Genomic DNA, 18,215 nt, shown 5'->3' with positions numbered 1-18,215 from the left:
AGGCGAACATGTAATCACTTAACAACTAACCACCAGGACACACTTCTTCCCTGGTTCACGAGAGGGCTGTTCAAGCCCTCTAGTGTGCAGAACCTGCACACACACATTTTCCTCTGCAAATAATGAGGACTAGGAACATGCTGGCTCATTCAAAATGACAGCTAATACATTCAGCTAAGATTCTGTGTGAAAAACCTGATTCTACGTAGAAAGGCTGGACTTTTCATCCATGCTCCAGTAATGGCCACACATTCCTCTACACTCAGTTAATTGCAAGTTATTTTCTTCTTTCTGAGTAGAAAAAATATATTTGATCCAGTGCTAATATTAATATCAAGTGACAGAGGATGGGTGGAGGCAGAGACCTGTGGGTCTTGGAAAGGGAGTGGCATTCAACAGAGAGGCATATCTGAAATCCTTCACCTCTTGTCCAGAACCTTTGTTTCTAATGGGATACCTTTTGTTTACTCCCCAGTTCTTTTCCTCTTATGATTCAGGGCCTTTTGCTGTCACTTGGGCACACTGTCTCTTTTGAAACAAGGGTTCATTTGTCAATTTATTGTTTTTTACACTGGGAGAGGATAAAGTGTAGATGAAAGCCAGGAGATAATGGTTGCATTAGGACGTAAACCTAAACAGTTGTTTAGCATTAGGAGAACAAGCACTTCCCCTCACATCCAGCATGACCCTGAGGAAGAGGAGATCCAAAGTCTTCACTTCCATTTTAAATTAACCACTGTTTAGTGGTTCACACAAATCCTAAACTGTGTTTTTCTTAATTATAGTTAGTTGAAACGAGCCAGCTTCATAAACCATGGTTTGAAGTTGACTAGTTGCAACTAACCCATAATTAGGATTAATCACTGTTTGTCTGCATGTAGATGACATAGTCAAATCTTTTTTTAAAAATCTAAAATGGAAGAAAAAGTTTCCAAACTTCACCTTGTTGCTATCCTGGGGCTGAGGGCAGACAGAGGAGAGAGATTTGCAAGGTTCACTGCAGCTCATTCTTGCAGTGTTAAACTATGGTATGGCCTTGAATCCAAACCAATCCACCTAAGACTTCTTTATCTGAGATTTTCCTACGTTCAAGTTAAATTCCTGGGATCTCCTCTTTAAAGGATTAGGTAATATGTAATATGAAAGACTTCTGCCTGAGACCATAGGGAGCCTGTCAGAGCAGGCAGTGCTGGTTATCTAGATATATGGGCAGTGTCTACACATCAAAGTAAGCCATAACCCACAGTTTACCATGCACAAGCAAATCTTACCAGCTCCACTCTTCCCCACTAGCATGTGGGGAAAACAAGACACAATTGCTGGCTTGCCATTACACCTGAACCAAAGAACCATGATTCCACTCGCTCATGCAAAGTAGGATTGGTGAGCTAAGAGCAAACCTTGGTTTTATCTAAATCAGTGTTTTTCAAACTTAGGTCTCCAGCTGCCGTTGGACTCCCATCATCCCTGACTACTGGTCCTGCTAGCTATGGATGAAAGGAATTGTAGTCCAGCAACAGCTGGAGACCCAAGTTTGAGGAAACACTTATCTAACTGCTTTGTTTGGAGTGAAACAAGCCATAACAATTGGTTTGGATACAACTCTAAGCAGGGAAGAATAAAGTGGGCTCAGTTGGCTCATAGTAGACACAGTAAGCTAGCCTGGTATGTCATGGCAAGAGTATCACACCTTGGAGGCCAGGGGTTTAAATCCCCACTCAGCCATGAAGCTCACTGGGTGGCCTCCTAGCCTACCTTACAGGGTTGTTGTAAGCATAAAATGGGGAGAGGGAGAAGCACACACAGTTCCTTGAGCTCCTTGAGGAAAAGATGGGAATATAATAAAAAGCAAATGGCTTGTTCTGCTGGCCAAAATGTGGCTGGTTCCTTACCTGCTGTAAAGCAGTCTCTCATGACCATGTACTTTATACTCCATCCTTTATATCATATCCAACCAAGAAGTAGCACTTTTAATAAGAGATCTCCCCCCGCCCCCTTAACTTCCTGGTCTATTCTGCTTTCAAATGAATTTTTGCACGCTGCATTAATTCCATGCTTCCGTGTCTTTGTGGCCTGGCATCTCAAAGTCATAGTTCTCACTTAAACGGTCATGGTTCGAAATGAATCCCACCTTATTATCTTTTATGCCAAAGAATGCACAAATGCTGCAGATTGCCTAATCTTGCCTAGATTCGCCAAAAGAAAAAAAGCTGAGCTAACACCTGATGGGCTGCAATTCGTAAACCAGGTTCTTAGGGCTGTAACCTTGACAAATACATTGTAAGATATGTCCAGAATTCAAGGCACCTAAGAAAGAAAGTATGACCAGCTTGATGGCATCTCAGTGGGAATATTGGGTCTGTTCCCTCTGGGAACTGACAGCTGTTAATAGGCCAGTTTGGTGCCAGTTTATTAAATCTCTGATAAGAGTTTTGTTTATTGGGAGGATCTTGGCCAATAGCTTTGTGTTAACAAAGTGAACTTGCCTTTTAGCTGGTGTTTGGTGGTTTGGAATTGGGTTAGGGGAGGGGTTGCACCCAACACCAGTTCTACTCAGTGTAGACCCATTGAAATGAATGGACATGATGAACGTAGGTCCATTAATTGCGCTGGGTCTGCCCTGAGCAGCTGGAGACAACTATGGGTTCATTTCCACTTTTCACAAGTGTGCTGGATAACATTTTGCAATTATCGAGGGGCTGGGTGGGGGGGTGTTCGGGGAAAGGAATTGTAGCAGAACCTCAGCCAGTCAAATTGCAAAGCTATTTAAATGCACTGGATTGCACTCTTTATGCACTTTAAGTTGCGTGTCTATGTAGCCTTAATGATTTGTGACTTGTCCGTGGAATGCAGAGTTGTTGAACTGAGTTTTCGTTCTTGCTGGCTTTCGGAACAGAAGGCAGCCTGCCTCTGGCCAGCTTGTTCCTTTCCATAAGTGTCCTACGCTGCCTTGTGCTTTCGGGAATGGAGGAGTTATAAGCTGCATGGTCGTGAGAACCTATGTATTCTTGGAATACGCTCCTCCTAATGCTAATGTTACTCTTTGTTGCTTTATAGACGCTGCCGTGTATAAGACGAGAAAGCTAAGCTCCCCCTGAATTTAAAGGGAGAACTCATATCATGTCATGTTTGAATGCTGCAGTGGCGATTTGAAGTGGTTGTTCAAGAGGGAGGACTTACCCATGGCTGGAGATCCACCTCTCTATCTGTCATCCATCAACATTTGCAGCACATCACAGCTCCATCGACATTCCCCATGGCCATCAGTATAAGTCATTTTTGGTTTTTTGGCATATTTAATTCCCACCTCCTTCCACCAATGGAAAATAGGGTACCATTTTGTTTTCACATGAAGTGGACTTTCCCCGTCCTCTCCATGGCATCCATTGAACTACATTTAATAACTAATTGGGTGGTTTCTTTTGCCTTTATTAAGATGCCTGATGCTTCCTCTTGAAGATGTGTTTCCCAACCACACGTCACTGCGGTTGGCTGCACTTTCCTATGTTCAGTTGGGTCTAGACCACATAGTCACAATAAGCTGTTTTCTAGTTCATTGGTTGTTGCCCCTCTGGAACAGACATGAATATATCTCAACAACATATGACCATCTTTCAGGCTGGATGATGCAATACTCTTGCGAAGGAGTGGAGTCTCCTTTTGCACTAAGGTTCTGATCCAGAGCCCAGGGTATCTGTAGGATGTGGTTCAAGATCATATTTGACAACTCAAGATTGTCAAAACACCCATTGGGTTCCCTGGAGTTCCTGGGTGATCTAGTAAGTGTCCAAGTTTACATTGTGATTTTTTGGGGAACACACGTGCCATAACTGAGTTCAGTGTCCCTGTTTGCACTAAAAAAGCAATGTTCTTCTTTGTGCTAAGACTGTAATCTTCAGCATTGTTATTGAGAATGACGTGATGCTGGAATGGAGGAGAGAGAGTATGTCCCCTCTCTTTCATTCTTTTTAAAATGAAGTTTACATAATTTATTTCCTGTTGTGCTCCTTCATTCTATCTCTGCCCTTAGCATCCATGTGTCCATACAGGTAGTTCTATGTAATGTGTGTAATTCAAATTTCATATGGGAACAATAAACACAGGGTAGGTGTTGTGACCTCACTACTCACAACGGCTCAAGACAGGCGTTTGGTTGCATGCCTGCAAACGAGAACTGATACAGTCTCGGTAAGCTGCAGTTAATATTATTATTTCTTACGCACCACAATGTGAAGGGGAGAAACACATTTTTTAAAAAAATCAGGCTTGGCTTTCTGAACCACAGATTCCAAGCTTGTACTGCCACAGTGCATTAGCACACATTTCATCAGCCTAATCATGCAGTGTTTCTCAAACTTGGGTCCCCAGCCATTGTTGGATTACAACTCCCATCATCCCTGATTACTGGTCGTGCTAGCTAGGAATGATGGGTGTTGTAGTCTAACAACAGCTGGGGACATAAGTTTGAAAAACACTGGTAATGTGTGTATTGGGGGCGGGGATAGTTTCTCTCCTCCAACCATCCATTTCATTGTCACCTCTAATGCTAATACTTACTGTGTGATATATTAGTTGGCTGAATCTCCTTCACTGGAGTTTTTTAAATAGAGGTTAGATGGCCATCTTTCAGGGATTCTTTAGCTGCAATTCCTGCATTGCAGGCAGTTGGACTAGATCAGTATTTTTCAAACTTGTGCCCCCAGCTGTTTTTAGACTACAACTCCCATCATCGGTGGCTAGCAGGACCAGTGGTCAGGGACGATGGGGGAGAAACAGCTAGAGACCCAAGTCTGGGAAACACTGGACTAGGTGATGGTTTGGGTCCCTTCTGACTCTACAATTCTGTTGTTCTGTTCAGTGCCATTTGTTGGCTTGTTCACCACTCTGCAAGAAAACGACACCGTAGAATGAATGGCAGGATCCTAGAATATGTGGGCCCCTTGTGAGAATTCCAAATGGACCGTTTTAACAGATATTCTATAAAGCACCATCCAAAGTTACATTAGTTACTAGTTAGATATAAAATGGGTTCCTTTTTTCTTTACTCTTTACTGTAGATTACTGCCATATAGAAAGAAGCCAGTCATGCTGTGGAGATCACTTTTCAAAAAAAACCCCCCAAACCTCCACACCTAAATACTTTGTCTTGGCAACCACAACACACCTTGGCCTTTCAATTGTGTCTTTCTAGTTCTGAATTGTGCACTATTTTATTTATGAAGCTGGCTAGTTCTGCAAGCCTGAATGTACAGTCTTAAGCTACAACCTGCACCCACTGACCTGGGAATAAGATCCGCTGGGCTTATTTCTGAGTAGACACATTTAGGATTGTACTCTTAGGACTTTGGAAAAATTTGCACAAATCTTTGACGACACCTTAAGAGTAGCCAGGTTTACCACTTGAGCTGTAAAATGTATATCGAAACTAAACCAGAAGGGTTTCTGCCCTGCCTAGAAATTATACTGTAAATGTACTTGTAAAAATGTGTTAAATCTATATTTAAAAAGAATTATAAACATTGTTAAATAAAATATATATATATATGAGACATTTTCATTTTGTGTGGAGTTTTATGCTGCTTGAATTAACAACAGAGGAGCTTTTTACATTGTATTTTATTTGCAGTTTCATAATAAACACACTGAATGCTGATTGCATTCTAATGCACCCGCTGTGCTAATTTTCCACAATACATTTTAAATCTTGTATTTTACTCTTAAACACCACAGGTAGGGATGTGGCTTGTTTGAAATTCCCGCAGCCGTGATAATTAACATTAGTTTTAGTAATCCAAGCCAAATATTCTACCCATTGCCCAACACTACCTCTAGGTAGCAATTCCTTTATAAACGCTTTTCTAAAATAAGTGTGCTCAGTTGTGTTTAATTTTGTGAAACTTTTTCCAAAAAAAGGGGCTTGGGAGGGGGGTTATATGTGTTGCCCCCTTCCCACAATCATATGTTTCTTTGGAATACATTTCGGCAAGGATGGGCAAATCAGTCATTTTCAATTTCTACCTGTTTCTTATTTATTCCCAATCTTAAAATAAAGTTTTCCACACCTCTAATTTGCAGTCTCTTTGGGGGCAGGGATTCCTTATGAAAATCCACCAGAATTTATTTTTGATTTCACCAAATGCTCTCGTTTTTTAAAATGTTATTTTCTTGAATATATATTTGCCATTTCCATGCATATATTACCCCATTGCACAGGTACTTTTGGCTGGAGATAACTGCTTTGGAAAATTTGAAGAAATGCAAATCTAAAAGGATTTTCAAAACTTCTCCCCCTATCACAGCTCTGGGTTAATTTGCATTCAAACTCGTCATGTCTTTTATCCACTTAATGTATTTTGAAACTCTGGTGTAGATGCCATATTTGCCCTTTTTCGCACACTCCTCCCCCCAGCTGGTTATCCCCGTTAGGAACCAGGTGCCTTCAATGTCTGCGGTGTAAGGGCCCCCGCTGTCCCCTTGGCATGTATCCTTCTCTTCATCTGAGTAGCCAGCACAGAACATGTTGGGCAAGATGGGGTACCTGGTGCTCCTTAGGCAGGTTGGCCGGTCAATGTATTTCACTTTGAGAACCTGTAGGATGCTAGCCAGCCTTCCTTGGAAAGCCAGCTTCCCCCAGCCACTCACAGTGCCGACGCTGTGCTTGAGCAGGCTGTTGGTGAACTCTTTGTCCGCAATGCAAATGGGAACGGCATACTGGTTGAACTCCAGCGGCGAGTCCAGCTCAAGAAGGGCAATGTCATTGTGGTACTTGTTGCTAGCGTTGTAGGTTGGGTGGGGGACCGTTCTGATCACCCGGCGACGCTGTTCAGTGCCGTCATCTATGTTGACGTTATGCTCACCTGATTAAGAGCCAAAGCATCCTTTTAAAATAATAATAATAATAATAATAATAATAATAATAATAATAATAATAATAATGGAAGAGGGGGCTGATCCATTAGAGCACATAGGGGCACTGCCCCCCCAACCTCAGCCAGCCCCCCCCATCTGCTTGCCTTCATGTTTGATGTCATGGGCTAGTTGGACGCAGAGGAACGGTGGAACCACAGGTATTTTCCAGACCAAAAACCTGGCCTCACCTTGGATTTTTCTCTTCCTACCACTTCGTTTCTGTAAATACCCCTGAGGTTCCCCGTCCCTGCTCTGGCAAAAATGTGGCAAGGAGGAACACAGCGCTCACACAAACATTACTCCGTGACTTACCTGCCACAACAGTGTGGGGCACATACTCAAGGCAGTGGGCTGCAGTGACGATCCATCTTTCATTGACGATTGAGCCTCCACAGAATCCTTTCTGCTCTTCGTTGAGGATATAAACCTGCATGCAGAGAAGGCTGGACTAGACCATGGGAAATTTATGTAACCAGCCTAGAGACCCACTCAACTTTGGGCGAGACTCATTTTCAAAGGGAAGGTGAAGGTTGCCTGATAGTAAAGAACAGGACTATGAGGAGGGGGCTTGCAGAACTGTGTGTACAGCATGTCTGTTGTCTACGTTACTGGGACATATGTGCTATGGTTTGGGCACCCTGGGAAACGGCACACCATTGGTCCAATCCAGAAAGGCTATGGAAATTTTACATGCAGAAGTGATTTTGACCATTGTGTGAGTGCCCCCGGACACAGAGAGATGCTTGCCTCTCTTGATAGTTACCAGGATGTGATCGCTGGCACCCTACGAAAGGGGAAATACCTATAGATCTATGTATGTTAGGAATCATGTGAGTTGGGTGGTTGATGTGCATATCAACCAGCTGTTCTACACATTCACTGTGCCTCATGGAGAATGTGCCCATGAGAAGGGTACACATTGCCTGGCAAATACGCACACTCTCAAACAGGACTTGTGGAATGTGCACATCTGAACAGCATTTTGTACATTGTCCATACAGTATCTAGTCTCTCCAAGAAACATCTGCTTCTAGTTCAGAGATGGGCAGTCCCTTGCCCACAGGCCATTATCTGACTTCATGTGACTTGGGGACATTCACAAAATGTGTCTGGAATTGTCCTTTCTCCCTTGCAAATGTCAACAGTAATTGAATTTCAGACACTCGCTATCACCTTAAATATAACAAAGAGCTTTGTCTCACCTCGAGGACTAATCCATCTTACTGTGGCCCTAAACTAAGGAGTGGAACAGAGAAAAGAAATGAGTTTGTACATTTGATGAGTAACTTTTCCTTGATTTCAGCTGTGCTGAGTGGGCGACAGGTTTGTTTCAGAGTGAGAAAGGTTAGCTGTAGGAGTTCCTTCCCTCCTCCAACATTCGTTAAAGCCCAGTGTTCATTACAGCAGGCATGGCCAACATGGTGCCCTCCAGATGTTGGTGGACTACAATTCCCATCAGCCCCAAGGAAGCATTCCAATGGTGAGGGATGATGGGAGTTGCAGCACATCAACATTTGGAAGGAACCACACTGGCTACTGCTGCCTTAGAAATAAAGTATTTCGTAATTTCCTGATGGCGAACAAGAAGTTGCAAGGTTAGGCACCCCCAGATGACAAAGCAACCATGACAACTACAGTACCTGCCAAGGAATCTCCCCTTTCTTGCTGTCCATGCCACCAACGACTCGAATTCTGGCTCCTATTTTGGAAACAACCTGGGTGGCATTGTCTCCTGACTCCTCCTCAAGGTCATCAGTAGTGTTGGTGAGCAACCAGTCGTCAAATGTATTTGGCATTGAGCGGGTGAGCTTCTTTACTGCCTCTTGAGCTGTGACCTTTCCGCATGGGAAGGGCACTGGGGGAAACAAAATAAGAAGAAGACAACACCCCTGCCTCTGACAGAGGGGACTCTGGCCCACAACAGCATTGCAGACAAATGCCTCTTGCTTAGTAATGACTTGCTGGTTTTGACACTGTACTCAGTAGGCAAGGATTAGTTACTTTGGCTGACTTCTGGTAGCTCAGGGCAAAGGTTTCTTTGAGGAGCCTTTTCCACCAAGCAGCCTTCCCCAATCAGATGTCCTCTAGTGGGTGGACCCTGGAGGAGAACCATATGGAAGCCAGGAACTGGGACTCGGAACTGGAGGCTAGGCCAAGTTTTGGAAGGACTGTTTTGGAGGAAGAGGCTTGCAGCCCTATGGAGATTCCACCTCCCCACACTCCACAAGGGGCTTCGCATGTCCTGTGCTTGGGGAACACAGTGCCTGCAAAGATTTTCTTGTCTAACGCTGCCCTATCCCACAGGAAATGTAGGTGGGTGTAGCTTGGCCAAAATGGCCTTGTGGGTCAAATGGGAAGGTTGGTGGGACAAATCTAGTTCATGCCTTACAGGTTTTAAAAATAGAACAGCCACAGCCCACTAGAGGTGATGAAACAGATGAGTGTATGTTCTAGTGTGAAGGTAGCAAGCACTTATTGGACAGCACCCATTCCACCCAATCTTAAATACCGTATTTTTCGCCCCATAGGACGCACCGGCCCATAGGACACACCAAGTTTTTTGGGGGGAAAATAAATGGAAAAAAATTATTCCCCCCCCCCCAGGCGCTTGTGAGGCCGGCAGTGGGGAGAAGCGCTCTTCTCCCCACCGCCCGCCTTCAGACTAGGTCCGGGGACAGCGGGAAGACGTGCTGTGCCTCCCCACTGTCCCCGGAGCTTGCGGGGCTGGCGGCGGTGAGAAGCACATGTCTCCCCGCCGTCAGCCTCCAAACCACATCAGGAGACAGCGGGATGGCAGCGTTCTGCCTCCCCGCTGTCCCCCGACCTTGTGGGGCTGGCACTGGGGCTCTCCTGAAGCCTGGAGAGCGAGAGGGGCCGGTGCGCACTGACCCCTCTCGCTCTCCAGGCTTCAGCGAAAGCCTGCATTCGCCCCATAGGACGCACACACATTTCCCCTTCATTTTTGGAGGGGAAAAAGTGCATCCTATAGGGCGAAAAATACGGTACATCAAATAGAAGGAATGTGCATTTTTTTATTTTGGTGGAACATGTGTCCATGACAGGAATAGAGGCCTGAAATATTAAATATGTAGAGTGTGTGGGAGATTTACAGCTCAAAACTTTAATAAAGCTGTAACAAAAAGGAGACTTACCTGTTGGCTCACAGCTCCTCTGATCATCCTGAAGCCTATAGCCAGAAGCACAGGAACAGGATGCTTTTCCTCCTGGGCCATTCTTACAAAACTGTTTACAACCTCCATTCTTTGTGGAGCAAGTAGCATCTGATTGCAATGGGGTAAAGGGAATCAAATTTAATCATGGATTAAGAGCAGAAGAGGGCTGTGGAGGGTGGAGAACGTGAAGACAATGAAGAAGTCCCATCACTGATCAACATTAAGGGATGGTTCACACAGGAAAACTTACAAAATGACTTCAGCATTTATGTTTCTACTAGGGCCTGCCATTGCTGCTCATGTTGCTCACCAACCCCACCAAACATCTCACCCCATTGCCAACCACAACCCCTTTTATGCCTTGCCCCAAAGACCCCTCCCCCTCCCCTCAAAGCTTGTCCCCAAAGTCCTCCTCCATCCCTTCACAGCTCTCTGGGAAGAGGATTTGATTGTTAAACCACTCTGACAACTATAGCTTTGAAGGGGTATAGGGGTTTCCCAACAACTCTCAGCAACCTTAACAGACGACAGCTCCCAGAATTCTTTGGGGTAGCTTTGGCTGCTTAAAGTGGTGCCGTACAGCTTTAAAAGTGCAGTGCAGATAGGGCCTTTGACACACCACCATACTTGGCAATGGTTGGTTGCTTAACACCCTCTTGATTTATGGCATTGTGCAACAGAGACAGACTCCCTCTTAACATACCTAATTCACAGTTCCTTCCTTCATAACCACCCAGACACCAGCATATGTAGTTACTGATATCATCTTCACACCGACCTCCGTTCAAACAGGGGTTTGAGTCACACTGGTTTCCGTCTTGGAAAAGAAGAAGGAAATGTAATAGGAACTTGCATTATCCAACAGTTGCATTGCTATTTATTTACACATCTTTATCATGCATAAGCAAAAAAGTCGGGGTGGAGGGGGTGTTAGGGTAGGGGTAGTATCTCGGGGGGGGGGGAGCAAATTGTGCTTCTTCTTCTGGGGACGTTTATCCACCTTCAGTCCCCACCTTGCACTCAGCCTTCACCTGTAGCTCCTAAAAGCTGCCAGCAAGAGGGACCATTAGTGTGTCTCTACTAATTTGAAGCTAGTCAGGCCTCTGTAACATACAGGGCGACGAACAGTGCTTCTCTACATTATTTCAGAGATGAAGCTGGGAGAGGAAGGCCAAGTTGTTGAAGGCTTGTAGACCAGCATAAGAGCCTTGAACCTGGCCTAGGAGCCTATGGGCAGTCAGTACAAATATTTTTGCAAGGCTGCCTGCCCCTATCAGCAGTCTTGCCACTGCATTCTTCACCAGCTGGAGGTTCCACACCTGTCCCAACACAGCCCCACATAAAGTGCATTGCTGCAATAATCCAGTATCAAGGATTATTATCCCAATCCAAATACAGCAGTAGACCCAGGAAGCTATTTTCTACAAAGTCAGATCATGGGTCTATTTAGCTCGGCACTGTCTACCCTGCCTTGCAGTTGCTCTCCAGAGTTTCAGACCCACCTGCAGATGTCATGGACTGAACAAGGAACCTTTGGCATGGACTCTACCAACGAGCCATAAAAAGGGAGGGGGTGGGAGAGAGAGATGGGAAATTAACATCTTACAGGTAGAAATTAATGGATTCCCCCAGTTTTCTTCTATTGTTTTTTTCCCAATATGCTGGTTTCTTTCGGGTTCTGCTCTGTCTGAATTTCAGCACTTCTACATTCCAGAATGTTAGTGACAGACCTTATGCATTCAACTGTACAACAGTATGTTAAAAGCAAACACACACCTAGGTCCAGACAGAGGGGGGGGGGCATATGGGCCACTTGGCCCGGTTCTCCAATTCCAAGGGGGCCTTGGTCAGCATACTTATATACTTACTTATTTATAAGACTTCAGATATCCCCAGGGTAAAAAAAGGGGGGCACCTTATCTACCTGGCCTGGGCCTCTGCCTGGCTCTGCAAGGCCCTGCCCCCCCCAAAGAGTGCCCTAAAACTCAGGAGTCAATCGTCTTCCATTTACTGGCCTTTTCCATGATTCCAGTTGGAATGCAACTGTTTCATTTTGAGAATAAAGTACTGCAATGCAATTGAAGTGTCATTTTTTTTAAAAAAAAGCCTACTTACCAAGGTATACCTTCCAGAATTCCAGCTGCAAGAAATATGGTAAAGCTGAATTCAAATGAAAATGAAAGCAGGAAAGCAAGTAATATATATAAGCCATCTATATAACATTTGTATAATGATCCAGACCCAGCACCGATTTGTGGGTTCAAATCATGCGCAAGGGTGATGTCAATGCTTTTAACCCATGACTGAGTACATAACAAACTCCTTCTAATCATCTACAGTCGGAAATAATCAGGATAGTACATTCACAGAGAACCCACATCTTATATTTTTTGCTGTGGAAGTCAGCTTCTATTTTCATTTCAAAAGAAAACCAGGATTCTAGTCCTCATTGCTGCCAAACTAAGGTATCCTTTAAAGGCTGAGGTGTTGTGCCTACCATATGTGCAAAAGCTAAACTGGCAGCTAAATATGCTTTTCAGAAGCCAATGAAGGGTTCAAGCCCTTCTCACTCCCTATCCCAGCAAAATAATAATTATGCAAAAAAGTAAAAGTGGCAGAATGTGCAAAATAAGGGAACTCACATACATCTACTTTGTCTGTAGGCCACAAAATTTTCTAAGTACAGAATTTGGATACCTTTGCACAGAATCATAGAGTTCACTGGGATTTACTAAAGAGGTTGAGTAAAGCACACTAAGGCTGCTGTACATACTTACCTGCTAAAAAGCCCCATTGAACTCAGTGAGATCACACTAGTGTAACCTTTCTCACATACACACATTTTGGGAGGGACTGTTCTTTCTAACTTGCAACAAACTATGGGAGAATTTCTCCTCCTGTTGGGAGAAATTCAGTTAAATAGTCCAACCCGCTCAGAAAAAAATTAAAATTATCTGCCTGTCAGTAGGATGGAGAATTTCACAAGATTCCTTGCAAACAGCTCTAGATTGCATAGCAGGTTCTTTTTTCAATTGCACACCCATGGTAAAGTTCTAGATCTTGAATTCTAATAACTGGAACTCACCGTTTTCTCATCATTTTCAAATACTTCTCTTGCTTCCTCATAGCTGCATCTTTCTTCCTGGCACTCGCGCTCGAGGTTTCCTTGAACCATTTCTTCCAGCCGCCCAGAATTGTACCTTTTGTAGCGTGGCAAAACGGCATTCGCCTCATCCTGTTTTATAAAAACTTCAAGTTGCAAAGAAGCAACAGGTCAGAGAGCGAAATGAGCAAAAGAATTAACTGGAATAATAACTACCCAGGGTCCCTGGGACAATTGATGGCTTTTGAAAGCCATGGCTGTTTGGATGCTTGGATGTTCTTGAAGTTGAGACTTGCTGGTAAACAGAAAAAGCCAAGAGGTTCACCACTCAAATCTCACCACAGCCACAAATTCACCTGGATGGATGTAGGCAAGACATTATTACAGCCAGTGTGGTGCCACGGGTAGAGTGTTAGACTAAGACCTGGGTTCAAATCCCGACTGAGATGTTGTTTGCAGATGATGCAGTCCTGACAGTGTACTCTGAGGAAGTTTTCCAGAGACTCATCAACTGTTTTGCCCATGCCTGCCTCGAGTTCAGTCTCACCATCAGCCTGACGAAGACCAGCCTCTTGGGTCAGGACACTGCCAGCACACTAGGTATCAGCATTGGTGATCACACCCTTGAGGTGGTAGACAATTTTGTCTACCTGTCTAACCTTTCCATGGACCCTGAGCTAGACAAGTGGCAAGGCAGTGATGGCAATGGCTCACCTCTCCAAAAGGAAATGGGAGAATGTGATGACCAATACCAAGATGAAGGTCTACCAGGCTTGTGCGGTGAGCACACAGCTTTATAGTCACGGGCAATTTACACCTGCTAGGAGAAACGCCTCAATGCTTTCCATATGTGCTGTGTCAGGAAGATTTTGGGCATCACATGGTAGAAACAAGTATCAGGCAATATGTGTCCACATTCCCAGCATGTTCACACTCTTGTCTCAGCAACGTCTATGCTTGCTTGGTCATGTACACAGAATGAAGGATGGAAGGCTCCCCAAGGATGAACTCTATGGGGAGCTGTCTTCAGGCACCAGGCCTGTTGGCAGACCAACTCTGCATTATAAAGATATTTGCAAACGTGACATGAAGGCTGGCTACATCAACCCCACCGTGTGGGAATCCCTTGCAGACACAGTGCCTGGAGACAGACAGTCAGGTTGTGCATCTACAGCAATGACCATAGGAGAAATGGCTGCTGGGAGGGCACAGAGAGACGAAAAACCATGGTTCATCTGCACCAGTGAAACCAGACGCCCCACTGCAATAAAAAATGTCTCTCCCATTTTGGTGTCTATAGCTGCAGCAGGCACTGTAACTCTTCAACAGTTTTGATTTCACCCCTGAAGGTGTCCCAAGACAGATGGATGCCAACACCAACAATGCTACCACAGCTTACAGGTGTGTTGTAAGGATTACTGAGGCTGAGTGCAGTAAAATGAGGTGGAAGAAGACCAGCCCAACCTAGTTCAGAATGCAGACTGGAGATACAAGTTCATACTTCTCCTATGTGTCAAAAATGCTCTGCAAGTAGAAAGCGACTCCATCAGGCTGGGAGATTCTAGTGCAGCCACTTTGCTTCAGTGTTGGCCTTCTAGTTGCAGAGTTTGCAACACCGGGGAGTGTTGAAAATGCAAACCTGTGACATCCATTCCATGAGTGGAGAAATATTTTCGCCTCAGGGGCTGCATCCCTGAAAGGCAACTTTCCAGGGGCCACATGTAAGTGCTGGGTGGAGTCCGAGGAAAAGTGGGTGGAGCAAAATATGTGATTTAAAGGGGGATGCATTCAACTGCATTCCTTTCTCCATCTACTCTGACAAGCAAAAGGCATGATTGCAATTCAAGGACACATTCCAGCCAGGCAGAAACACGCAAGGGCAAGGCTGGTGAGCGGTGGAGCCTGGGGAAGAACCTGAGGGCCGAATTGAGAGACATGGGGGGCTGCATTTGCCCCCATCCAGGCCTGAGGTTCTCCGCTGCTTATCTATGAGAGAAGTGTTTTCCTTCTTGAAATGGGGTAGATAAAAATGCTACTCCCGACCCTCTCACCCCGCCCCTCTCCAAATTGGCTGTATAACAGCATTGTCTTCTTAGGGTTACCATATGTCTGGAATTTTCCAGACATAGCCAGTATTTAGCACCTCCACCCCAGAGGAGCATTTGGGCGGAAATCGCTTAAATGTCCAGGAAGATCCGGCCACGTGGCAGCTATAAAAACTCATTTCTGTTGTTGTTCAGATTTCACAAAAAAGCGCACAACAACTTCTTTGGCAAAACAAAAACAAAAACATATCAAAACCCACCAAAGAACTTTGTCAAGAAAAGCTTAACAACTTTTTGAAATATGGCAATCCTATTTCGGAAACAGAGGGATGGTTGCACAGATCATAAGCATGATACGAACTGTAAAAAACAGAACTGTCACAATCCAAGGCAGTTGGCCATACAGAAATCCTATTGAAGGAGGCTCCCTCAGTCCCTGCATTCCCTGCTCTCACTAAGGTAATAATTAAACTCCCAGTTGTGACCTATGACTTATTTGCCAAAGCTAAGGAATGAGCCACACAGCTAGTTATATGGTCATTCATACCATTGATTTCAGTGAGACAAGTTCAAGCAAGAGCTTAACTTGCCCATCAAAATCCATCAAAAGCCACAAGACTTAAACATGTATAACTCTGGCTGAATTGTGCCTGAAGTATGCAGCTGGATGCACATCCTAAAATGCAGAGAAAGGAAGCATCAAAGTACATTTTATACATTTTTTTTTTTACTATATTCCTAATCTATTCCATAAACAAGGTTTGAATCAGCTGCCAAATTTGAAATAACCACACAAAATAATATTCATTTTTTAAGGTGAACTCCCTGTAAATATCCCAAATTGCATTTTAAATATCTGTTCAGGCTTATATGTCAAATATGGAAATAATTATATTCATTTTCATTCATCATTATTTGTCTATGCAATGTGTTTATTATTATTATTATTATTATTATTATTATTATTATTATTATTATTACATTCCACCTTTCCTCCAAGGAGTTCAAGGTGGCATACATAGTTCTCCCCCTTGTTTTATCTGCACAACAACCCTTTGAGGTTGTTAGGCTGAGATTGAGTGACTGACTCCAAGGTCACCCAGTGAGCTTCACGGCTGATCGGAGATTTGAACCCTGGTCTCCCAGGTCTTAGTCCAACATTCTAAACACAACACTGCAGCCTCTGGTTAATTGGAACTGTCACAATTTCTTCTTCCTTGTTTAATCTATTTATATTAATTGTTTTTTCTTCTGCCGGAACCCAGGACTCCAGCTGGTGAGGAACGCAGCAGGTGCAGAAGGCAGCGGCCAGACTGCTGAAGAGGGCATCTGATGGATATCATGAGGCACCATTGTTAAAACATTTTCATTGGTTGCCCATCTACTACTGAGCCACGTTCAAGTTCCTTTAATAATTTGCAAAGCCCTGAACAGGTAAAGTACCTAAGCGACTACCTGAACCCTTATATCCCAACTTGATCACCAAGATCGTCTGCAGGAATGCAGTTGGTTGTCCTCTGAGTCAGAGAGGCTCATTTGAAAAGAGGAAAATCAGCCTTCCATGTCATCAGCTGAGTCCTGTGGAATACTCTGCCTCTAGTGATTCAACAGGTACCTTCTGTTTCAACGTTTAAATGCCTCCTGAAATTGTTCTTTGGTCACAGGTTTATGAAGGCAGTTAGGAATACATCTTTCTACGACAGTTTGCTGATTTCTGGTTTCAGCTTTTTTTTTTTTACATGGTTTTTGTAGCAGGCTTCTTTTTGTACAATTGCAAACAGCTCTGATATTTTTGTAATGAATAGTGGTATATAAATATATATATGTTTTAATAAATACACATCAAAAAAATATACAGTGCAAGTGTCATTTTAAAAAAAATGAAAGCACATTAAAATTATCAACAAATCAAAGCTACTCATAAAACAGTAGCCAGGCGCTAAATCGTATCTGTCAAAATGTGCACCGAGATATTGCATTTCTTAATTTAACTACACTGTGAACTGAAGGCTATATGAAGCCACCATCACCCCTCAGTTCTTTAAATTAATGAAAGTTGGGTCAACAGATGTTATTCCTCTGGCAACTACATTAAAAAAAAGAAAAAGATCCTATACATAAAAAACATTTGACAAGAGTGAAATGTTTCTCCTCCCTTGTAAATTATTGATCGCATATCTGCCTCCTGGACCCTGGTCTCATTTCAAGTGACTCATTCAGTTTAAAATGAACCCACCTGCACATTCGCCATGGAGGTGACATCCCAGGAGACAAATGGCCAGCACGAAGAAGCTGTTTGCCATTTTCTTAAAAGCAGCGCATCTGCTTTGCTAACAATGTATTGTGGACTAGGAGCCACCAGTTTAAGGGGTCCAAAGGGCAAGTACATATTTGTTTTGTTTTGGGCTCAGCTTTGAGGTCATCTTCTAAAAGGAAGTCCCTGGGTGGACTCCTCCGGAAGTTTCTAAAATGGCTTCCCCTATATTGAAACACCAGTTTCAGCATGGCCATGACATAAAACCTCACAGAAAAAGGGCTAGGGTCTCTGAAAAGCAGGGCTGGGGAATATTTTCTCAGGCCAAATACCAGATTCTCTGCTAGGTAACTTTCCAAGACCCACATGCAAATGGTGGGCAGGGCTGGTGGCCAAAGTGGGTGGGGCAGTGGGTGCAAATTTTACCTATGCAAAGCACGTTGGTTTCTACACTTTCTTTCCCAAGTGAAACCTGTGTAGGCAGGGAATAGAAGTAAGGAGACATGGCAGTCTTCAGACCAGTCTTTGCCAATCTGGTATCTCCCACCATTCCCACCAACCCCAGCCAGCACAGGGGTCAGGAGAGTTGCCATTCTGCAGCACCTGGAGGGCACCAGGTTGGTGGAGCTCACAGAGAACCCAAAGTGAGTTTTCACAATCTTGGCTTGTGAGTCAATAAGGTCTATAAGCCATAGGCACTGTAGTAGACGAATTGGAGTCAACTCTTAGGG

The 18,215-nt window shown here is 44.0% G+C and overlaps 2 protein-coding genes across 6 annotated transcripts in view; one reads left to right on the top strand and one right to left on the bottom strand.

The window, feature by feature from the left end:
• Positions 1 to 5,543, top strand: part of MCF2 (MCF.2 cell line derived transforming sequence) — a 73,333-nt gene extending 67,790 nt beyond the window's left edge. For all 5 annotated transcript variants that reach the window (XM_081847913.1, XM_081847914.1, XM_081847912.1 and 2 more), the window contains one exon: positions 3,058 to 5,543. In XM_081847913.1, coding sequence (XP_081704039.1) covers positions 3,058 to 3,098 — 41 coding nt within the window. In that variant the 3' untranslated portion in view covers positions 3,099 to 5,543. The remainder of the gene's footprint in view (positions 1 to 3,057) is intronic.
• A 56-nt stretch (positions 5,544 to 5,599) lies between these two features.
• LOC309333975 (coagulation factor IX-like) lies at positions 5,600 to 17,610 on the bottom strand. Its single transcript, XM_081848100.1, has 8 exons — positions 17,467 to 17,610; positions 13,168 to 13,331; positions 12,198 to 12,222; positions 10,786 to 10,899; positions 10,062 to 10,190; positions 8,550 to 8,764; positions 7,222 to 7,336; positions 5,600 to 6,857 (listed from the first exon to the last, which is right to left on the bottom strand). The coding sequence occupies exons 1-8, from the start codon at positions 17,531 to 17,533 to the stop codon at positions 6,307 to 6,309; spliced, it is 1,380 nt and encodes a 459-aa protein (XP_081704226.1). The 5' UTR covers positions 17,534 to 17,610; the 3' UTR covers positions 5,600 to 6,306.
• Positions 17,611 to 18,215: the final 605 nt, after the last annotated feature.

The sequence above is a fragment of the Podarcis erhardii genome, assembly GCF_964252035.2.
Source record: "Podarcis erhardii genome assembly, chromosome: Z".
NCBI lineage: Eukaryota > Metazoa > Chordata > Lepidosauria > Squamata > Lacertidae > Podarcis > Podarcis erhardii.
This window is presented reverse-complemented; position numbering and strand designations above follow the sequence as displayed.

Excerpts from the sequence above, each read along its gene's own strand:
- LOC309333975 (XM_081848100.1), bottom strand. The coding sequence starts at position 17,533 with ATGGCAAACAGCTTCTTCGTGCTGGCCATTTGTCTCCTGGGATGTCAC. Across the intron at positions 10,900-12,197 it reads ATTCTGGAAGGTATACCTTG|ACGGAAACCAGTGTGACTCA; the intron begins GTAAGTAGGCTT and ends TTCTTTTCCAAG. Across the intron at positions 8,765-10,061 it reads GAGGAGCTGTGAGCCAACAG|TGCCCTTCCCATGCGGAAAG; the intron begins GTAAGTCTCCTT and ends TGTTTCCCCCAG.